This window comes from Galeopterus variegatus, unplaced genomic scaffold (genome assembly GCF_000696425.1).
Source record: "Galeopterus variegatus unplaced genomic scaffold, G_variegatus-3.0.2 Scaffold236, whole genome shotgun sequence".
Taxonomy (NCBI): Eukaryota; Metazoa; Chordata; class Mammalia; order Dermoptera; family Cynocephalidae; genus Galeopterus; species Galeopterus variegatus.
The window spans coordinates 739,048-757,294 of NW_007726347.1; the positions used below are offsets into that span (position 1 = coordinate 739,048).

The 18,247-nt window shown below is 52.1% G+C and overlaps 1 protein-coding gene across 4 annotated transcripts in view; it reads left to right on the forward strand.

Annotated features, from left to right (window-relative positions):
• The window catches only part of SEZ6 (seizure related 6 homolog (mouse)), a 45,176-nt gene extending 27,405 nt beyond the window's left edge, over nt 1–17,771 (forward strand). Inside the window, exons 4-17 of one of the 4 annotated variants that reach the window (XM_008566354.1) lie at nt 5,011–5,206; nt 9,166–9,351; nt 11,777–11,945; nt 12,072–12,238; nt 13,097–13,291; nt 13,531–13,669; nt 13,780–13,976; nt 14,551–14,745; nt 15,153–15,344; nt 15,451–15,648; nt 15,936–15,974; nt 16,223–16,340; nt 16,425–16,527; nt 16,691–17,771. In XM_008566354.1, coding sequence (XP_008564576.1) covers nt 5,011–5,206; nt 9,166–9,351; nt 11,777–11,945; nt 12,072–12,238; nt 13,097–13,291; nt 13,531–13,669; nt 13,780–13,976; nt 14,551–14,745; nt 15,153–15,344; nt 15,451–15,648; nt 15,936–15,974; nt 16,223–16,340; nt 16,425–16,527; nt 16,691–16,723 — 2,127 coding nt within the window. In that variant the 3' untranslated portion in view covers nt 16,724–17,771. The remainder of the gene's footprint in view (nt 1–5,010; nt 5,207–9,165; nt 9,352–11,776; nt 11,946–12,071; nt 12,239–13,096; nt 13,292–13,530; nt 13,670–13,779; nt 13,977–14,550; nt 14,746–15,152; nt 15,345–15,450; nt 15,649–15,935; nt 15,975–16,222; nt 16,341–16,424; nt 16,528–16,690) is intronic. The other 3 variants (XM_008566355.1, XM_008566356.1, XM_008566357.1) reach the window with 3 other exon arrangements.
• The last annotated feature ends 476 nt before the right edge of the window (nt 17,772–18,247 follow it).

Sequence of the window (18,247 nt, forward strand, 5' to 3'; positions counted from 1 at the left end):
TGGCCCTGCTTCCTGCTTCCTGGTAGCTGCAGAGCCTGGGCCAGGGAAAGGGTGGCTCCCAGGCAGAGCCCTGGCAGACCTGAGGGTGAGGCGGGCCCACAGCCAGCTATCACCATGGCAAATGCTCAGAAAGGGGAAGAGGACTGCTAATGATGTGCTCCTCTGTGCTGAGCCCCTACAGGCAGGACCTCACTTAATCCTTACAATCCCATGAGCTAGGTATATTATCCCCATTTCATAGGCACTGGGGCTCAGAGAGGCCATGTGGCCTACCCAAGGATCTCAGGACTCAAGAGCCCCTGTCCTTCCTCTGGTCCAGGAGATTGGCTTGGGTATGGCACAGAGCAAATCCAGAGGGAATTCCAGGCAGGGACAGATGCCTCTCTGGACTCTGCCCCAGACCTCCTTTCTTAGCCAGCCCTGCCTGATCCTGTAGGACACCTACCTGGAATTCACCCATTTCTGGGGAGGCAACTGGGATGCTGTGCATGAAGACAGAGCACTGGACCGTGAATCAGGAGTTCTGGCTTTGCCTCGGACTCACTGTGTGACCAAAGAGGATCTCTCAACTTCTCTGATTACAGAGGTTCCCTTATCTATAAAGTAGAGGTAAACCCAGCTTGCTCTGCCTCCCTTATTGAGGTTTTCTGAGATCTGAGAGGATAATGGGTGTAAAAGAGCTTGGAAAACTGTAAATAGCCTTATAGAAAAAATTGCGATTATCCTACTGTTGGCATGAGAGAGCACATGTGAGGGTAAGCACATGAAGGACATATGTTTGAGGGGGCTGTGTGCACACAAGTGGGTCTATGTCATGGTATACTTATGGAGGGTGATGACCAGAAGAGTCTGGTGCAGCTGTGGCAAGCATCTGCAGTGGGCACTCAGGTGCTGGGGGTGGGGATCACATACAAGAGTCATCCTTGAGCTCATTTGCGCATGCAGCGTTGTACTAGTGCAAATGTGTGCAAAAGCTGTGGCACTATCTCGCCTACAGGTCACACCATTAGGGCATATGCTGAAGTCCTGACTGACAGCTTCCTTGGAGACAGACAGGTCAGATGAGGCTGATGATCCGGGGGTTAGCAGAAAGCAACCTGAATCCTTCCTACCTCCCATTCAGGAAGAGGCCAGCTCCATCAAAGTGGCTATATTTCTTCCTTGAACTGACCCCATGGTCTGCTAGAAGCAGGGCAGTGTTAGACAGCCCAAGATCCTGTGGGAATTGTCCTCTGCTCTCTCTGCTTCTGTCTTCCCCCTGCCTGGCCCCCAGGTCCCCTCCTGTCACTGGCTAGGGGTATGGGAAGACAGCCCTCATGAGCACAGCTGACATTTCAATCTGTCTCCCAGATGCCTGCAAATTGCATCAAGACTTCATCACCCTCCCTGTCCAACACCCAGCCCTGTCTGGCCCATCAGCCTGATCCTCGAACAAGTGACAAATTACATCCCAGCCACTGCAGCATGCCCACAAATGTGTGCTTAAAACGCAAGGCACCAGAGCTGCATAGACAGCCTCTGGCTGAGAATAGGGAGCCTTCTGGATGGGAACCACTACATTCCACACCCTCATCCCAACCCTCACCACTGGGCTGGGCTGGGAGCCAGGCCAGCTTGAGGGGGTCATGCCTCCCTGAGACCAGAGGGGGCCAGAGGTCTCAGCTCCCAGTTTTTCCAGCTCTACAGACTGCTAGGAGGAAGGATGGCTGGTGGGAACTCAAATCCCAAAAAATCTTGAGAAAACCAGGCCAGGCCAAGATCCACCTCCTTGCTAAACCTGGAGGGCCTGGCACCTGGAAATAAAGATGTCTAGAAGTCTATTTCTTCAGGTGACACCCCCATGAGGTTGGGAGAAAAGAAAGCTGTCTTTGCCTCCAGCAAGGCAAGACTCTGCTTCTTAACACCTGTGTGACCTTTTACAAGTTCCTTAGCTTCTGTTTGCTTATGGGGATTTCACCACCTACCTTACAGAACTGTGCTGAGAATGAAATAAGATATGTAAAGCACCTAGTACAAGGCTTGACACATTGGAGGTGCTCGATGAATGGCAACTGCTGTTATTGCTGCTGTTGTGCTGCTGCTGTTGCGCCCTCTGATCCCAGCAGAGCAGCAAGACCAGGAGCAGGAAGCTAGAAGAGGTCAAGCTAGAGGTATATGGGGAACTAGGAAGGAAATACTAAATTGATTTCTACTTCTCTGCCTTTGCTTTCATAGTAATTTCCAAGCAATGAATGTCCCTCCCTTCTTCCTCCTCCTCCTCCTCCCAGCATTCCCCTCTTCAAGGCAGTTTGAGACCCACCTGCTCCATGCACTTCCCCTGAGCCTCCAAGCCTTCTGCTCTCCCCTCGAGTATTCCTGCTGCACGCATTCAATGCCACTTAAGGGGGAATTATATGCTGCCTGGCATCTCTCGATAATTACAGACTCCACGTGTGTGAGTCTTGTTTTCCCAACTCTAGAATCATAGAATCTCCAAGTTTGAAGGGACCTCACCCAGCCTCCTCCTGCTGCGGGAATTCCCTGAGGAATGTCCCCAGCAGATGGTCAGGCAGCCTCCACCCAAACGTGCCTGGGTGTGGAGCTCCTCACAGAGAGGAGGCACTTCTGCCCCTAGCACCCTGCCTTGAGCCTTCTCTTCAGCCCCAAAGACCCACCAGGTCTTTCCTCCAAGGCAGGGGTGGGGACCCTTCTCTGCCCACCTGTCCCCTCTGGAGTCCTCAGGGCACATCTATTTTCAGTGCCCACAGTCTGAGGGATAGCAACTATCTCCTTGGACCTGGCTGTGCTCAGTATCTTCCGTGCTTCTCAGCTCATAGGAATCTGGTGAGGAATGTGCCTCCATTGGCCCACACATCCACTCTCCCCACACATCTTTACTGAGACTGGACAGTGTAGAGGGTGTCGCAGCACAAATGCTACCCTGGGCTTTAATAGAGAGATGAGAAGAGGACTAGTGGGGAAAGCCTGAAGCAGAGGGACTGACTGGCCCAGCCTGGGAGATGGAGGATGGTGGTCTCAAAGGATGACCAGCTTGACCTGGAGAGGAAGAATGGAAAGCATCCTCTGTGCAGAGTCCCATATGCAAATGCCCAAAGGGATAGAGTGAGGGGTAGCCTGTGGCTTCAGTGCAGGTAAATGAGTCTGGCAAAGCCAACTGTGAGCTGGGAATTTGGGGCCTTGTTCTCTGGGCAATCTGCAGTCACCAGCAGGTTTTGGGTAGAAGAGAGACATGATCTGATCTGAGGCAATTCAGGACCTGGAGATGAGTTGGGAATGGGAGGATTGAGACAAATGGTTAGAAGGCCATTCTCAGGTGAGAAACAAGGGGCAGGAGGTTATCAGAGCCAAGACAGCAACAAAGGGACAGAGAGGAGGAACAATCTGGAATATTTGGGAGATGAGATTGGAAATGATTTGGTGACACACTTGATACTACTTAACCAGCCCAGATAGTTAACCCCCGAGGGTTAACCCTCAAGGGTTAACTGAGGCTCTGCCTCAGAGCAACGTGGTAGAGATCTTGGAGACAGTGTAGATCAGTGATTTTGAATTGCCCAGGGATCTTCTTAAAATGCAGAGTACAATTTAAAAGATCTGAGGTGGGGTCTGAGATTCTGTATTTCTTACAAGCTCCCAGGTGATCCTGAATGCTGCTAGTCCAGGAACCACATTTTGAGTAGCAAAGATCTACACTAGGCCATTTTATAAAATGAGAAAACTAAAGCTCAAATAGCATAGTTGTCCAACATCACAGGGTTAGGATGAGGTCCCAGGTCTCTGGGCTCCCAATCCAGTGCTTCTCCTACCAAGCCACACTGCCACTTCTCCTCTGGACAGAGTCTGTCCTTGTCCAATTCTTATATGACCACATAGAGGCTTGGAGCCCAGAAGGATGTGCCTGCGATTTAGGGCCAGAAGATCAGGGAGGTGGCAGAAGGGCCTGTGAGAGCTGGAGGAAAGGATCAGAGAAAGGGACCCAGAGAAAAGAGAGAATAGAATGATGGCTGATGTGTGGAGGGGAATGGTATAAGGCCAAACTAAGCAGTTAGCAGGGGCCAAGTTGGGCAGGTGAGGGCCAAGCAAGGAGTTTGGATAAATACTGCGGGCTTCATGGACTCAGTGAAGGGCCACTGGAGGATTTAAACAAGGAAGCACCATGATCAGCAACAGGTCTGGGACTATTAATTGGCTGCTGTCCAGAAAATATTCATGTGGAAGGAGTGGGTTAAGCCCTACAGGCAGGGAGGCCGTCAAGGTGCTGCAGTGATCTAGGTGAGCAATAACAGTGATAAGCTGGGAAGTGGCAAGGGGAATGAAAAGTGGTGAACAGATTCGAGGTCCAATTGACAGGACTGAATGACTGATTGGATATGGGGCATGAGGGAGGAGACAAGATGCCAGTTTCTGATTTGGGTACCCAGCTAGATAGTAAGATCATTCCCTGAGATGGGAGCCAGGGGAGCTGTTGCTTGGGGAAAGAGAGTGGCTCAGTATGAGGCAGGCTGGGTGGGAGGAGCCTGTGAAGCATCCAACAAGGGATGTCCAGGGGAAGCTGGGCACATGGGTCTGATGCTTAAAACCTCACGTTGCTGGCAAGGCCCTCAGACACGATCTAGCTCAACACACCTACCCCACCCCTACTTTACAGATGAGAAAACTGAGCCCAGGGAGGGGAAAGGACAGGAAAGGAAGCAGCTGGTGTCCTTGAAAAGCTTTGGAGACAGAAAGATGTGCTTACAAATCCCAGTTCTGTTAATAATCTCTGTGTGACCTTGGATAATTCACTTAATATCTCTGAACCTCAGGTCCCATCTCTCAGAATTACTGAGAAGGTAAGATGAACTCCTCCTGCACTGAAGTGCTTAGCTCAGGGCCTGGGGGCTCCAATGCCCAGGGGGCACTGAGAATTGGCCGTGTCTATGTCCAGGGGCAGGATCCTGAAGGCAGCAGGGCTCAGGCAGCAGGAAGAAGTCTGACTGCTACGCTTTGCTCTCCCTACTCCACTGGCAGGTCTGGAATATCAGCCTCCGGGAGGGGGAGACCATGACTGTGGAGGGCCTGGGGGCACCTGACCCACTACCTCTGGCCAACCAGTCTTTCCTGCTGCGGGGCCAAGTCATCCGCAGCCCCACCCACCAAGCAGCCCTGAAGTTCCAGAGCCTCCCGCCACCTGCTGGGCCTGGCACCTTCCATTTCCACTACCAAGGTAAGGCTTGGGCAGCTGAGGGAGAAACCTGCCCAGACTGGTTGCCCTCCTGAGGGGTCTCTGATGCTATTACAGCCTGGGGAAACAGAGAGGGGCTAGTAACACACAGTACAGGTGCCCAGCGAAGCTCTGTACAACTGGAAGTAAGTATCATTCATCTGACAACTCCAGGACCTTCCCTCTTCCACCCACCACCCTGCAAAGAGCTGGTTTTGACTCAAGATCAGGTAACCCCCAGGTGTGCCCACTGTCACTCACTCATTCATTCAGTAAACTTTCCTAGGCTCCTACTCTTTTCCAGGTTTTGCCAGGACACTGGTAATATCAAGATGAACCAGCCAAGGTACTTACCCCCAACGACTTGAAAATCTGAGAAGGAAGCAGACACAAACAGGCAATAGCAGTAGAAGCCCTCTCCCGAAATGCAAGGGGGTCAAGGTCAAAGGGGCTTGACAATGACCATCTGGAGGTCTTTAAGTGATAGCCTTGCCTTCCTGAACTGCCTTGCCCATCCTGGACCTGGCCCTACCCCCATCAGCTCAGAATACCTCAGGTATAGGGTGGAAAATGTAATGGAACAATCACAGACTTGAGAGATGGGCAGATATGTGTTTGAATCTTCTTTTCAGTGGCTATTGACCTTGGGCAGGTCATTTGACCTTTCTGGTCCTCCTTTTCCTCTGCTGTAAGATGAGACAAAACCACCTACCCTACAAAGTCACGGTTAGGACCAAGTGCTTAGCACATGCTCCATTGAGGAAACATATTACCCAGCAGGCAGGATGGAGAAGGGAGGAAAAGGGGGTTGGGGCTCTGCTGCTCTCTCATCAGCATCCCTCTTGCCCACCTCCCTCCCTGGGCACAAAGTCAGCTTGATCCTTTGCATAGGTTAACCAGTTCAGACTGGGGGATGCTAATAGGGGAATAATTGGCGTGAACAATCACTGGATTGTCTTGCATTGTCATGGACCACTTGTGCAGCCCTGCAGGGAGCCACAACTGGGCTGAAGGGCAGTCACTCTGGAGATTGGGATACTTAGAAACCTCACTTAAGGAGCACTCACCTCATCCCAGCCTCCCCACCCAAACTGGGGGAGTAGTCTTGTGTGGCAGCCAGGAGCCTGGCACTGGGCAGGGACCATACTGGGGGTTGGCAGAGGCAAAGGGCCAGCTGAGGTGAGAGCATGTAGGTAGCCCAGCTACCCTCCCTAATGTCTCATCAATCCTCCCTAGCAGTGGGCATTATTTCACACCATGGTAACCACTCTTGCTGCAAATTCTTTTGCACAAAACTCTGGACCTCCTCTCTGTCAGGCCAAAGGTGGCTGAACGGTAGCAAGTTAGAGGCCCAGCAAGAGGGAGCAGACTCCAAGGAAGGGTTGGGAGGGCTCGCCCAGTGCTGCCTCCTTGTAGGCTCCTAAAAGCCCTCTCTCCTCACCCAGTTTTTGTCAATGATCAGCTTTTTCCTTAATGAGTGTAATTCCCCTAATTATAGGCTGTAATTAGCCCTGATCCCAGAGATGGGAACAGGAGGAGCATGTGCTCACATGTGCAGCTTTGTGGGCTGGAGAAAAAGGGTACCAGAAGAGGTGGGGAGGGGCCTAGTACCCACACCCATGCTGGAACTGTCCAAGCTGAGGTCACAAGGATGGGCCCCCTTGAGGGCTTCACTGCAGGACCAAGTTCCAACTTCCCTCCCACAGCCTCAGCAAGGTGGGGAAGCAAAAGGTACTGATAGGCATCCCCCTCCTCCATCTTGAGCATTCCTGACACTGGACTTGGCCCCAGAAACAGACACCAGTGAGAAAATAACTCAGCAGATTGCAGTGATTGCAGGCTCCCCATGAATGGTCGCCATGGCAACAGGAAGAAGCTCATCCTGGGAAGTGGCACTTTACCCACTATGGAGTCCGGGGGTTTCATCATCTGACCCCAGTCCCCTACCCTCACCTCATCTGGCCCAGTTTCCATATCTGTAAAATGCAGGATCCTCCCTTCCCAGAGTTGTGATAAGAACTCAAGGGTGAGATGTAAATGCAAGGGTTGATCCTGAAGTCTGGCTCATGGTCTAGACCTCTCTGAGCCCCTCAACCCTCTCCATTCTGGGTACAGTGCCCCACATCCTTTTCCCCATCCCATCCTGGGATCTCTCCCCACGTCATTGTGAGTAACCACTCTGAACAACCACCCAGGGCAGCCGTGTCTGCTTCTCTCAGATTTCTCTGACCCTTGAACCCAGGTCTCTACTTCAACTGGGATGGAAATCAGGTGGGTTCTAGAGCCAGGAGCTTCAAGTTCCAGCTCTACCACTTACTTGCTGTGTGACTGAGGGCACACAGTCTCTCTGAACCTCAGGTTTCCTCATCTGAAAATGGGTTAATAAACCCCACTTTGGCTTCCATCATCCCAAGCTTATTGTAGACATCAAGTAGAAGCCATAAGATGAGTATAGATGTGAGGTGCTATCATTGATCAGGATTACAAATGGTAACAGCAGGCCAGTGTGTTAGGTACTTGTTCTCAGACAGGCACTGGACCTATGTCTGCTCACTTAACCTCTATAACATTGGATGCAATACTCTAAGCGGGTAGAAAACAAGGAAACTGAGGCACAGAGAAATTAGGTAACTTGCCCAAGGTGGCAAAGTAGGTAGGGGACCTATATTCAAACCCAGGCAGACTGACCCCAGAGCCCACTTGCCAAGCACAGCCCTGTACTTCCTGCCAACCATAATTGGCCACTCATTGGCCATCTCTCAAGGACATTGTGAGAGATGGAAGAGTAGGAATCATCCTCCCTCTTTCACAGACACAGTAACTAAGGCCAGAACAGGTGAAAGTCACAAAACTAAAAGTCACAAAACTCATTTCTGGACCCTGATTTGCCCTTTTTCTGTTCACACAAAGGTACATAGAGGCTAGTAGATTCTCTGCCTGGACTTTCTTCCCATCTACCTGGTGCCATCAATGAGGGTGGACCCCCCCCACCCCAAGACCCAAGTTCCTCAGTCTAGATGGTCCCCATCCCTCCTACCTCCCGAAGGGTTGACAGGGCCTGTATCCCAAGCCTTCTCTCAGCCTTTCTCCTTGACCCCTCTAGGCCTTCTTCGCCCTCTCTCAGACCCAAGCCAAAATCCCCATTTTTAGCTACCACCCCAGCTTGGCTCCAGGTCTGGATTTGTCAGGTTGTTTTGTGGGATTTGCTGCCACCATTTGGTCATACTTGGTATGACAATTCCAAAAGCTACCAGGTTTCCCAGGGCAACTTGTCCCTCCCCCAACTCCCATAAAGGCATGCCCTCCCTCCCCGCTTTCCCTCCCCACCCCTCGCCCCCATCCTGTTTTTAAAAGAAGTCCATAGCCATTGCCATGAAGCTTTTTAGAATTTCTCAGTGACTACTGGGAGAACCTTTCCTGCTGCAATTCATACTTGCCGCCTATTACAGGAAAAATAATATCCACACTTTATATCTTATATATAAGCTTTTCACTATTCAAGTGCTTTTATGTCTGCAAACCATTTAATGAATATCTCTTGAAGATATATTATCAGCTGGGCGGCAGGAACACCAAGCTGAAGAAAATACTATTCCATTTATTCTCACAATAACCCTGTAGATGGGCTGGCATTTTAAACCTCATTGAACAAACAAGGTAACAGACACAAAAAAGGTTAAGTAACCTGCCTAAGTGTCACAAAGCTTGGACCAGAACCCAAGCTTCCTAACTCCCAGATCTGTGCTTGCTCGACTAAAAAGTCCAGGCTGCTGGAAATATTGGCACCTTCTAGGGAGGGGACTGAAGTCTTTTTTTGTAACTCCCAATGCTTCCTCTGGCCCCAAGTGACACCTCCAGGTAGTCTGGGGCAGACTGGGCAGGACTTTTTTCCCCTGGCAATGGCTCAGCTCCCCCTCACACGCACATACACACATACGATATTACCCGTTCTCTCTTTGCAGCCTATCTCCTGAGCTGCTACTTTCCCCAACGTCCAGCTTATGGAGATGTGACTGTCACCAGCCTCCATCCAGGAGGCAGTGCCCGCTTCCACTGTGCCACTGGCTACCAGCTGAAGGGTGCCAGTCTCCTTACTTGTCTCAATGCTACTCAACCCTTCTGGGACTCCCAGGAGCCTGTATGTATTGGTGAGTGGCCCCAAGGGAGGGGGCTCAGTGCTGAGCAGAGAAGTGACGTGGAGGACTCATCCCTGTTCTCTATCGCTGTCAGGCACTTTCATTTGCTCTCCATAAGGAAGCCAGAAAATGGTCACATACCTCAATAGCATTCATCTGACCTGCACTTATTGGGCACATACTATATGGAGGCACCACAGGTATAAAGAACTGAATTTAAAAGGGATTCCACCCTCAAAGAGCCCACAGTTCCAGGAAGGGGGAGAAGAAGGCTACACATAGGTCACCAATTTCCAGTAGGAAGTAAGAAGTACCAATGAAGAGACATTAAGTGACCTGGGAGGGGAGGGAACAGTCATTCTTAGTTGGGTATTTAGAAGGCTTCTGGCACAGAGGAAGGAAGTTGAGGTTATCCAGGGACACAGAGGACAGCCAGGTTTGGCTGAAGCCTGAGACATGTGGAGAGCAGTGCAAAGGCCTTGAATGTCACTTTTTGAGAGAAAAAGGGAGGAGCTCAGAACTATTCCTCAGGAGAGCCAGCCAGGTAGTGGTCTGAAGGCTGGGAGGCCAGCCCAGCAAGAGGGTTTGAACTTAGACAGTGACTTTTGGCAACAGAGAGGAGGGAAGTTCGAGAGACACTGATGAGGGAAAGGGGAAAAGGGAAAGGGGACTCCTAGGTTCTGGTCCTGGGTGATCAGGAGGTTTGGGATCACTGCAAATGGAAGAGGGCTTGTTGGAGGAAGGAAGATAATAAAGTGTTTGGTTTGCCATATGAGAGGCAACTTGGGATTTTTTCTTTTTTTGGGGGGTGGGAGTTGGGCTTTTGAATCTTATTTCATTTTATAAGTTCTTCCTGGCTGCCAGGCACAACCAGAGATGAATAGAACAAACGTGTTCCCTGCCCTCGAGGAGCTCTGTCTAGTGGGAAGACTGACAGACAGCTCAGTACACAAAATGCTGTAACAGGGGTAAACTCAGGGTGTCGTGGAAACCCAAGGGAGGGAGAGAAGCTCCCAAATGAAGAAGGGGGCAAGGAAGTCTTCCTGAGGACATAGCATGGAAGGATTACAGAAATGTTAGTTTGGGGAAGTGGGGTAGGTTCCTGGAACAGCATATGCAAAGGTGTGGAGGCATGAAACAGCATGACATAGCAAGGACACAGTGAGGTATGCCTGAAGGAGAGGGTATATGAGGAGAGGGGACTGGAGCTGAGTCTGGAGAGAATCAGATTCATAAAGGACTTGGATGCCATTTTGAGCTTGAACTCTATCCTGAGGGTAACAGAGAGCCACTTTAAGCAAAGGATGGGGCATGATCAGATTGAAGGATAATTCCATTCTGAGACCAAGCAGAAAGGTAGGACTGCGCTCTCTGCAGAGTGGCAGAGCAGATACTCACCCCAGCCCCCCAGGAGCTTTATTAGGTTTAAATACTTGCTGCCTTGAGCATTTGGAGACAAAGGTACTGTGTATTGGTCATGGTAGCCTGGTCTCTGAGTGCTGGGAAGGTTCAGAGCTGTTTGTCCAGGGGAGAAAAGCACTGCCTGGAACCAGCCACACTCCTCTTGCCTGAGGCCTCTTCTCTGGCCCCACTTAACTGCCAGGAGCTTGTGGCCAAGTAACCCAGCAATTCTGACCACATGCACAGGCAAACTGCTCAGCCTTTCCTTGGAAAAAGAGGACAGTTCCAGGCCAGAGGGGTCAGCATTGGAAAAGCCCTAAGGGGTCGGCCCAGGAATGACAGTGGTAGTGATGCCTGAAGAGCTATTTCAGAGTGTTTGAGGCCACCTATGGCTAGCAGTGTTAGCTAAGCCACAAGATTTTGGGGTGGATGGCATGCTCATCAGGTGTTTGTCATCCCTGATCTGTTAACCCCCCTTTATACATTCATTAACTCGTTTTACTCAATCAACACTGAACACCAACTCTGTGCCTGGCCTAAAAAGATCTGGCCCTTGCCTCAGGGAGTCCCAGTTATGGAACATACCCAAACGAAGAACTGGTTCTAGGAAAGTGGGATGAGGAAGGGATAGCAGGTGTAACCAAGAAGATTGGAGCCCAGAGTAAGGGCTTCAAATAAAGTCCGCCCGGGGGGAGTCAGGGAGGGCCTCCTGGAGGAATCAGCAGAGAAGGAAAGTGATTTACCCTGGGTCGCGCAGGCAAGCAGTGAAAGATCTACCTACATTTAAGAGTTGCACATAAATAGTCCCAGAAGTATGAAGGGTTAGCAGGTAGGCTTCTGGTGTCCAGGCTGTCTGGAGTTGTAGGGTCACAGGGCTAAAAGATTGACCTTTGGGACCATGACAGCAAAGATGGCCAGGGAGGCAAAGGTCCCTGTTGCCCCATGCAGAAGGTACAGAGATGGGATGGAGAGCAAGGCTTGTTAGGCTGCCTGGGATCATTAGGGGCCCAGCCTACATCCTGTCCCTGTCTCACAGCTGCCTGTGGTGGTGTGATCCGTAATGCCACCACTGGCCGTATTGTCTCTCCGGGCTTCCCGGGCAACTATAGCAACAACCTCACCTGCCACTGGCTGCTCGAGGCTCCTGAGGGCCAGCGGCTACACCTGCACTTTGAGAAGGTTTCCCTGGCAGAGGATGATGACAGGTGAGGAGCTGTCCTAGTGGGATGGGAGTGCCTAGCCTGGTAATACTCTGCTGGAGGGATGCTCCCCAATCCTGGGCCACACCTATGTCAGTGATCAGCCACTTAGCTGCCACTCTCCTGACCCAGGCTCATTATTCGCAATGGGGACAACGTGGAGGCCCCACCTGTGTACGATTCCTATGAGGTGGAATACCTGCCCATTGAGGGCCTGCTCAGCTCTGGCAGACACTTCTTTGTGGAACTCAGTACTGATAGCAGCGGGGCAGCTGCAGGCATGGCCCTGCGCTATGAGGGTGAGCTTTCTGGGACCTAACCTGGGGGGGGGGGGATGGGCTTGGGCCCAGGGTTTTTCTCCCATACCCTTCCACTCTCTGCCTCCATTCTATCACTCTCCAAAGTTGGCCCCTGCTCACCTAGCACTTAGGCACACTCTCCCTGCTCCTCCCCTCAGGTCCAGGATTTCTACCCCGTCTTTGCAGGAGACTCTTGCCTGGACCCGAGTCCTCTGATCCAAGAGAAGGAATTCTCCAGATTTATTTATTTATTTATTTATTTAGTTTGTCTTTTGTCATTTTTCCGTGTCCGGCAACGGATCGCAACCCTCAGTGTTGCCCCCGTACCGGACCGGGGACCGGCAACGGGATCGCAAGCCTCGGCGTTGCTCCCGCGCCTCGCTCAGCCAGTGAGCGGGAGCCAGTCTGTATGTGGGATCCGAACCCTCGGACGGGAGCGCCGCCGCGCTTCCCAAGCGGCGCACTATCCAGTGCGCCACTGGGCCGGCCCACCAGATTTATTTTGAAAAACAAAAAAGGCCCCAATCCTTAGAGAAGGAGAACTGATGCAAGAGACATTCTAGAACCATCATGCACGCATGTGTCCATTAATTCATTCACACACAAAAAAATTTATTGAGCACTTTCTCTGTATCAAATACAAAACTAGGCACTGAGAATACAATGGTGATCAAGACAGCCTCCTGAACAGATAGGGATGGATGCTCTAGGCTGTCCATTTCCATCCTCCCATGCCAAGCCCAGAACATACATTTGTACCCAGGAAGAAAAAGTGCCTGGGGAAGGAAGTAGGAGGATGCCTGCCCTCTGTATTTACTCCAGTTGAGGCTGAGCTGGGCTGGGCCCTGTGGTTTACAGCCTTCCAGCAGGGCCATTGCTATGAGCCCTTTGTCAAATACGGCAACTTCAGCAGCAGTGCACCCTCCTACCCTGTTGGTACCACTGTGGAGTTCAGCTGCGACCCTGGCTACACCCTGGAGCAGGGTTCCATCATCATCGAATGTGTTGACCTCCATGACCCTCAGTGGAATGAGACAGAGCCAGCCTGCCGAGGTCAGTAGGCACCAGTGAATGGGCCTGCCAGGGGCAGAGAGCAGAGTGGGTATGAGGGAACCACCACAGAGCCTGGGGCCACAGGGACCCTGTGACATGTGTGATTCAGGCTTCTCCCAGAGGAAGAGGTGGGATCTCCCAGCAATGGGTGGGCACTCCTGCGGGCAGGTGGCAGCCCCGACATGGCACTGGGGGGAACGCGGAGGGGACACGCCTCCCGGGCCTCCCCTGCCTTCCAGCTGTGTGCAGCGGGGAGATCACAGACTCGGCCGGAGTTGTGCTCTCCCCCAACTGGCCAGAGCCCTATGGCCGTGGGCAGGACTGCATCTGGGGTGTGCATGTGGAAGAGGACAAGCGCATCATGCTGGACATCCGAGTGTGAGTGCTACTGGGTTAGGCCAAGCCAGCTCCTGAGGTCTGGGGACATCTCTTGTCCAGCCAATCCTGGGGCCCCTGGCCTGCTCTGCCCTGACAGTCCTCCTCCGCAGGCTGCGCATAGGCCCTGGTGATGTTCTTACCTTCTATGATGGGGATGACCTGACAGCTCGGGTCTTGGGCCAGTACTCAGGGCCCCGTGGCCACCTCCAGCTCTTTACCTCCATGGCTGATGTCACCATCCAATTCCAGTCGGACCCTGGGACCTCAGTGCTGGGATACCAGCAGGGCTTCGTCATCCACTTCTTTGGTGAGCTTGTCCCTGCCCCATTCAGAGTGCAGACCCCAAACCACAGCAAGTCAGAGGCCAGGACAAGGAACAGCCCGAATGCTTTTTCTGACAAGGGAAAGCTGGAAAAGTTCCAGATATTACCCAAAGGAAACTAATCCTGTTCTCCATTTTCCCTGAGAGCCCCCCTAAGAGAAAGGGAGCCTTCTGTTGCAGCAAAGGGATTTGGGTAGGCAGCAGGAAGAACCTAACAAAAATAGGGAAAAGGTGTTGGTTTCTACCTGACAATCTTTAATAGAAGTGACAATTTCTCTCACCCTACATGGCCCCATCTCTCAGGTGTGAGGAACTGGCCAAGGTGCTTTTGGAAGTAAGGCCAAAGCCTAGATGATAATGCTGCAATCCAGGAGACAGAGTGATGTTAGGGACAGGCAAGGAGAGGCTTGAGCACAGGAATGAATCATTGAGCCTGCCTAGGCCAGTCTAGGCCCAGGACAAACTGGCAGGGGCCAGAGAGCCCTCAGAGTGAGGGGGGCCAGCACAGTCCCTTTGGTGCTAGCTGAGGGCCTGCATCTTGCTGCTTCTGTGTCCCCAGAGGTGCCCCGCAATGACACATGTCCAGAGCTGCCTGAGATCCCCAATGGTTGGAAGAACCCGTCACAGCCTGAGCTGGTACATGGCACTGTGGTCACTTACCAGTGCTACCCCGGCTACCAGGTGGTGGGATCCAGTGTCCTCATGTGCCAGTGGGACCTAACCTGGAGTGAGGACCTGCCCTCATGCCAGAGGGGTGAGTGTACCTCTTTCCCATGCTCCCTTACCCAACACAACCTACAGTCCTCTCTCCTGGATTCTGAATCAGACTTCACTGTTATTAGCTGGTATCCTTTAAGTTCCTTCACCTCTCATAGCTTCCGTGTCCTCATCTGTGAAATGGGGATAATACCTATTTATAGGGATATCAGCCACTTTTTCCAAGTACTTTGTTCCTGGTAAATGGCCAATCAGTGTTTGATGACCCTAATGGATGGGCAGGGGACAAACGAGGAGCCACACCAGCAAAACAGTAGGGAGAGATAAATAGGAGGTGGAGCCATATGACATGAACATGTTAACTGGCCTGGAACAAAGCCAGGGTAGACTGAGCTTTGCTGAGTTTTCCTTAGGCAACTTCCCTTCATCACTCCCCACCCATAGTGACTTCCTGCCATGACCCTGGGGATGTGGAACACAGCCGACGCCTCATATCCAGCCCCAAGTTTCCTGTGGGGACCACAGTGCAGTATATCTGCGACCAGGGTTTTGTGCTGACGGGTAGCACCATCCTCACCTGCCATGATCGCCAGGCCGGCAGCCCCAAGTGGAGTGACCGGACCCCCAAATGTCTTCGTAAGTGTCAGATGAGTAGGAGGGGAAGCCTCTGGTAAGACATAAAGGATGCTATCCCTGGAGGCTAGTACCCTGGCACCCTCACTGGGCTCTGCCTGCTTTGCAGTGGAACAACTCAAGCCATGCCATGGCCTCAGTGCCCCCGAGAATGGAGCCCGCAGTCCTGAGAAGCGGCGACATCCAGCAGGGGCCACCGTTCACTTCTCTTGTGCCCCAGGCTATGTGCTGAAAGGCCAGGCCAGGATCAAGTGTGTGCCTGGGCACCCCTCGCATTGGAGTGATCCCCCACCCATCTGTAGGGCTGGTGAGTGCCCTGCCACCCCCCAAAACCCTGGCTGGCCGATAGGACTGTTCTGGCAAACATATCCAATGCTGAGAACCAGAACCACCTGCCCTAGCCCCCTTCATGTTACCCTTGGTCTCCCCAGTCTTTGCCAGATCCTTCTGAAGTGGTATCACCAAGACAAATGCTGGAGTGGGCTCTCCTTGGACAAATCTTTCCCATAATCAGCCCGTTACCTCCACTCCCTGCTTTAGTGGTTTGGCCCATTGGGCTCATTCACTGTCCTTGGCCCTTCCCTCTTGTTCCAGCCTCTCTGGATGGGTTCTACAGCAGCCGCAGCCTAGATGGTGAGTCCCTATCCTTGAGGACCAGGAAAATCATCTCCCTGCCCATGGTTCTCCACTCCCAGGCCATGGGTTCCCCAAGGAAGGAGGCCAGAGAAAGAGAGGTCTGAGCCTAGCAGGGCAAAAAGCTCTTTCCCTGCTCCCAGCCAGCTAGAGAGAGCTGGTAGCCAGATGCCTTTGGACTGAGATGATGGGCTGTTGGCCCCAGGTGACAGAGACCTCTGCTCTAATCCCACCCTCTGTGTTTTCAGTTGCCAAGGCACCTGCTGCCTCCAGCACCCTGGATGCTGTCCACATTGCAGCTGCCATCTTCTTGCCGCTGGTGGCAATGGTGCTGTTGGTGGGAGGTGTGTACCTCTACTTCTCCAGGTGAGTCTGGCTTCTCTTCCTCCTCTGTATATCTGACTCACTCCTGCCCAGCATTCCTGACTCAAAGGCTTCTCTGCCCAACAGGCTCCAGGGGAAAATCCCCCTCCAGCTGCCCCGAACACGCCCCCACCCCTACAACCGCATCATGGTGGAGTCAGCATTTGACAATCCAACCTATGAGACTGGAGTAAGTACCCATGCTAGCCTTGACACCCTTTCTAGGACCCAGTTTTCTGCTCCCTTGGGCAAGTACTCCTGAGGGTCCTGCCAAGCCCTCTCGCTTTTCCCATTTTCCTTGGGAGGTGGATTATGGCCTGGCAAAACTTATACAAGTTTCCAACTCCCAGCAGTCTCTTTCCTTTGCAGGAGACGAGAGAATATGAAGTCTCCATCTAGGTGGGGGCAGCCTGGGGACGCCACCTCAGCCCTGCATCACAGCCCAGCAGCAGGGCTTCCGGCTTCCTGCTGTCTCTCCACCTCCTGTACATACCACTTGGGAAGAGACGCCACCTAGCCCTCAAGAAGTTGTGCCCTTCCCTGCCTGCAATGCCTACCATGGCCTATTTTCTTGGTACCACTGCCTACTTAGGGCCCTTCCTTGGATGCAAGTCAGGGGGCAAATACCTATGGGAAGAACACAGCTGGAGCACATGCATCAACAGCCAGCATTCTTCTGACCCTCCTTCATGCCCTGGACCTCCAGCCTGGAATTCCCAGGCAAAGCAGGAGTACCATCCTCCCTATAACCACAATCCAACCCTGGCACTTAGAACCCTGCAGCAGAGTTCACTTGATGGTGGTGGAAACAGCCCCTCACAGGGCCATCACCAATAGCCAAAACTGCTTTCAATGGTGACCTGTGGGTAGTCCTGGCATGCCAACATGAAGAGGTCTCTAATCCTTCTCTAAAGCCCAGGGAATGGACAGTTCTGCCTCTTGCCCCATCCCAGTAGAGGTAATAATTCTAAGAAATCCTGTGGGATTCAGGGACCTGACCCCAAGCTCAGGTTGGGCTTCCCTGGGCACTCATGCTCCACACCAAAGCAGGACACCTCACTGTACCCCTGGCCACCCTATACCCTGAAGAGAGGGAGACCTTCCCCTGATGTTGATCTGGCTGTTACAAACATCTTCTTTCCCACTAGTCCTTCCTCCAACCCCAGACACTTGCCAGGTTCCCCTCCTGGCCACTAAGTTATGGTATGAGGGGAGTGGGGAGGCATATTCTGGAGAGCAGCAGAGGTCCGAGGACCCAGGAATTTGGCATGGAACAGGGGGTCAAAGAATCCCAGGGAGCAGCCTAGGAGCTGGCTGAAGGTCACTTTGTATATGTAATGTATTATATGGGGTCTGGCCTCCAGCCAGATAACAATCATTTATTTCTTTTGTTTCCTTATTAAAATGGTGTTTTTGAAAAAAACCAAGAAATGACAAAGGTGGATAGTGCTTTCTTGGAGGGAAGGAAGGTGGGAGATAAATGGGATGTGGACTTCAGGACCACAGGCATGCTGACCCACCAATCAATCATCCCCAGATTTTACAAAGAAAGTTAAATGCAGTAGAGCAGGGGCTACTGTCCCCAAAAGGTCAGTAACGGCCAGTGAAATGAGAGGCCCCAATGGCTGGTGCCACAGGGATGTGGAAGCCCAGGAACACAACTGCTCATCCACCCAACTGCCTCATTTCCTATTTGCCAGGTCCAAAACTACTGGCTTGTACACTTTTTAATCCCTTCTTAATGCCACTGGATTGCCGACAAGGCCCAGGAAGTCTGAAACATCTCTCCTTCCCCTTCTTCCCAAGCAAGCAAAGCTTGGGACACTGAAATAGGAACTAGAGATTGAACCTCTGAATATGAGGCCCTAGTCTGGCTTGGCTTTAGAGAACATCCAGATTGTCAGGAGCAG